Consider the following 4,359-nt stretch of genomic DNA (forward strand, 5'->3'; position numbering starts at 1 on the left):
CCTCTTCGGACTCTGTTTTGCCTCTGGGTTGTCGTTACGGACCCGTCCTCCGGACCCCCTCCACCCACCCTTTTGGATTTGTTTTGGACGTCTAGAATCCGTCCCTTGAGGGGGGGGTTCTGTCACGGTTTTAAGTTTTTGTGTCTGGTAGTGGGTGTTTTTCCGTTCTCCTTGTCATGTTTTCCTCCCTGCATATTGTCTGGTAAACAAAACATTTGCGAAATCTGAGAGAAATACCTAAAATTCTCTTCCTATGACTCCACTTTTGACCCGAAATCTAATGTCATCACATGATCCAGAACTTCATTCATGGGCCCCCTTATGACTGACTCCCCCTTTTCTGCCTGTTTTTTTTCTCTTCTGCATCAGAGTGGGATGTCGATTTCTCTGAGGACCTTACACACAGCTTCTCCTTGTGCTCCAGTTACCCATTGCATGATGGAAGCCAGTCTGCTGGAAGCTGTGTGGATGGAGAGGATTTTTTATTGATGAGAAAAATAATATTTACTGGAAGATTTGGGATATTTTTCCAGGTTTGCAGGTAGGAAAGGGTTGAGACATTTGTATTTCTTGACAATCTCTCCTCTTAATATTGTATGTAATGTAATGTATTCTGTATTTTTACCATTACTCGTTCTTTATTACCATGGGTTTGAGACTGGCTTACGTATTTTCTATGCATAACTTTAATACAACTTATAACCAGACCATAATACTTTATTACCTTAGAAATAGTTAATAGTAATGTCAAAAAGGTTCTTTGTGTCACTCTAAATTAATATTTCATGTAATTATGATACTATTGGCTGTATTCCTAATGGATGTTTTGTAGTAGTTCATGCTTTACCTCATGGTAAGGTAAAATATTACACTACATTTTCCTGCTCAGCGTTTTATTGTTTAAAAATTGAGCTTGTGCACCCTCTGCCGGCCATATAATATATAGCTTAACCAACATCAATGCTAGAATGAGCTATGGGAACATGAACACGCATTTTATATTTGCTTGATATCATTAGAAAAAGATAAAGAAGTTATGATCCATGTTATATCTCTCTAACACCTTTGATTTACTATCCCGGTCTCTGTTTCTTCTCAGTGGGATGGGACTCGATCGCTTCATGTGTCTGCTGCTCTGTGCAGCAGCCCTGACAGTTTCTGCAGTTTTTGGTAAAGAAGAGAGCAGTGAGGCAAACAGGTGGACCAGACACAACCTGCCGCTGCTGCTGGACACACACACACAGCCTTTACAAGTGCCTTTGTTCAGAGGACAGGAGGAGGATGAGGAGAAAGAAGGGACAAAAACATTCTGTGGAATAGAGTGTCAAAGCCACCTACCATCTATGAACCAAATTGAGCAGGAGAGGATTCTGGGATATGAGACAATGAATGAGAATGGCACTCGCACACATACAGATATCATCTTGCAGGGTTTCAAACAGACATCTACAGGACAACAGGCCCACTCCCCTGCTCCCACCCGTAGGAAACGGGAGATTTACGGAGCAGATGGACGCTTTGTGATCTCTGACTCGCATTTCATCACCAACTATCCTTTCTCCACTGCTGTGCGTCTCTCCACAGGCTGCTCTGGAGTCCTAGTATCCCCGAAACACGTGCTGACAGCGGCACACTGCATCCATGACGGGAAGGACTACCTAGAGAGTGCCAGAAGGCTGAGAGTAGGAGTGTTGCAGCTTAAGACTAAAAGAAGAAGAGGGCCTGGGAGGCAAAGAGGGCAGCAGAGAGGTGGGGTGAATCAAGAGGGGGTGAAAGGTGAGGAGCAGATAATGGAGGAGGATGGGGAGCGGAATAGTGTAGATGGAGATGTATGGCAAAAGGGAGTAAAAGGAAGTAGGCTCAGGGGAAGACAAGATGGTAAGGAGGGTGTAGCTGATCATGGGGTTATAGTAGGAGCAGGGAAACGGAGGAAACGTATACGACGTAGTCCTGGTCCCATGAAGCAGCCTGTCTTCCGTTGGACGCGAGTTAAACAAACCAGAATCCCTCAAGGGTGGATCCAAACCAAGAGCTTCACCAGCTCCGTGTCCCCTGACTACGACTACGCTCTCTTGGAGCTGAGACGACCCCTCAAACTGAAGTATATGAAGCTGGGAGTGGCGCCCTCCACTACCCCCCTGGCACGAATCCACTTTTCAGGCTATGACGCTGACAAAAGCCTGCTGGACGGACGTGGAAACGAGAAGGTGGTGTACCGGTTTTGTTCGGTTGCAAACCAGTCTCTCGATTTAATGTACCAACACTGTGACGCGCAGCCGGGCGCCACAGGTGCAGGCGTTTACATCCGTCTGAGACAGGAAGTGGGAGAGAAAGGCGGGAAAGGGAAGTGGCAGCGAAGAGTGATTGGGGTGTTTTCAGGCCATCAGTGGGTGGAGGTAGAAGGAGGTGAGCAGAGGGACTTTAATGTTGCAGTGAGGATTACGCCACCCAAATATGCCCAGATCTGTCACTGGATCCATGGAGATCCAAGACGCTGTAAAGATATTTGACCAAGGGATACAATAGAGACTTAATGACCTGGGCTGGTGTGTATAAAAGCAGTTTAAAAGTATCTTTTATTAAAGTGTAAATCTTAAAAGAAAAACTGAAGGGCCAATTAAAAACTAAAATCATGCCCTTCCTCAAGTACTTAAAAGCCAATAGCAGGCCTCTATAGGTTATGTGTCATGGCTGCATTACAGCCTCACGCACAATTCCATGCAGCCGAACTTTCATTATTGTGTTATATGCTTCAATATCGTTTATATATTGTAAGATGCAAGAATGCTTTTAGCAAATGTGTTGTGAACAGCTATAATGACCATTTTAATATGTGCTGTTCTTAAATTAGTTCACAAAGTAGCCATTTTAAATGATAATCATCTGTTGAGTTTCCATAAAATGTCTGTTAAATACACTTCCAATTATTTATTTTTCAACAAAAAAAAATAAAGAAATACTGCACATCCTCACCATTGTTTTTGAACGCATCATTGCATTTGAAAAGTAATAACACTATCATAACCAAGATCCCATGTATTATTCAAAATGTCTCTTTTACCAGGACTGTGACTGTAAATTGAATGAAATTACACTAAAATACAAAATTTACAAATTCAAAAATATCTGTATGCTTTGGAAATCTGCACTCTTTACCTATTGACTCTAAACTCTCAAAACTCTGACATAGTAATCAACACAATGACAATTCAATATTCATAAATGCCTGGAGTGCTCAAGATAAAAGGAGAATATTTCCCATTTTGCTTTGCGAGGCATACACATTTTCGGTTCAATCAGGCGAATACAAATAAGCCTCAATTCTGTCTGTGCTTTGAAGCAGCCACCAGATGGCCACGAACATCCAGAGCTCCCACCGATGAACGTCACTCAAACTTGACCAAGATGGCTGCTGTCTCCTCCCTAGATTTACAGCAGTCCAAAGCGTGAGTAACTAAAGCCCGCAGTTTGGGCTAAAATATCATGTGCCCTGGTATAATATAAGAAAATTGATTTCAGTGGCATGAAGCTATGTTCTTAATGATGCCAGTGTGTGTCACTGTAAAGTGTGAAGTTCGGGACTTCCCTTTACCAGGTAAAGTTTACCTGGTTATAGTGGCGTTTGGGTAGGCTACTATAAAAAGCTAGGAATTTCTAGTTTCCAGCAATAACAAACATGTTAAAGACTGGCAACAAAATGACCCCGGCTCTTATAAACACAACTTAGTCTTATAAGGTTGGAATTGAATGCCTTTATTATTAAAATACTTGGTAAAAAAAAACATAGTTTGTTTAAAGGCCTATATTCAGTGTATATATATATATATATATATATATATATATCTCTTCTTGTAAAAAGATAATTTTCCTTTATATTTGTATTATATTTGTAAAGATAATCTTTCCTTTATATTTGTAATTATAATTGCTAATTGACTCATTATTGCTTAAGGACAAAAGCAAAACTACTGTAAGCCATTTTTTAAATAATATTTTAAAAATCTTCAAGACCTGCAGGAATTGTGATCTGAGACCAGCTCACCTCTTGAGTGACAGTTTGTCAGACACATCTATAATCCAGTAAGGCTGCACATGTCACATGGTTTTGGATCTGTGGACTAATCAGCCATTTAGTAGTTCATTTGGAGACTGGGGGAAATCTTGCGAATGAATTAAAATGTCATTGTTAGCTCTCAATTTTCTTAGCCCAACATGTGTCTGTCTTTCTCAGCAAGACCTAACTTATTACATTACATAACATTTCATTTAGCTGACGCTTTTATCCAAAACGACTGTCCAAAATCTTTTATTCATGCCAATAAATAAAAATGTTAAGACATAAGTGATGAGCCGTGAGGG

At 41.0% G+C, this 4,359-nt stretch overlaps 1 protein-coding gene across 1 annotated transcript; it reads left to right on the top strand.

The window, feature by feature from the left end:
* Positions 1-375: 375 nt before the first annotated feature.
* On the top strand, positions 376-3,774 carry LOC104963901 (serine protease 35). The gene is made up of 2 exons (XM_010792579.1): positions 376-541; positions 1,100-3,774. Exons 1-2 carry the CDS (start codon positions 489-491, stop codon positions 2,508-2,510), a joined length of 1,464 nt encoding a protein of 487 aa, XP_010790881.1. The 5' UTR covers positions 376-488; the 3' UTR covers positions 2,511-3,774.
* Positions 3,775-4,359: the final 585 nt, after the last annotated feature.

The sequence above is a fragment of the Notothenia coriiceps genome, unplaced genomic scaffold (genome assembly GCF_000735185.1).
Source record: "Notothenia coriiceps isolate Sejong01 unplaced genomic scaffold, NC01 NC01_scaffold00036512, whole genome shotgun sequence".
Lineage (NCBI taxonomy): Eukaryota > Metazoa > Chordata > Actinopteri > Perciformes > Nototheniidae > Notothenia > Notothenia coriiceps.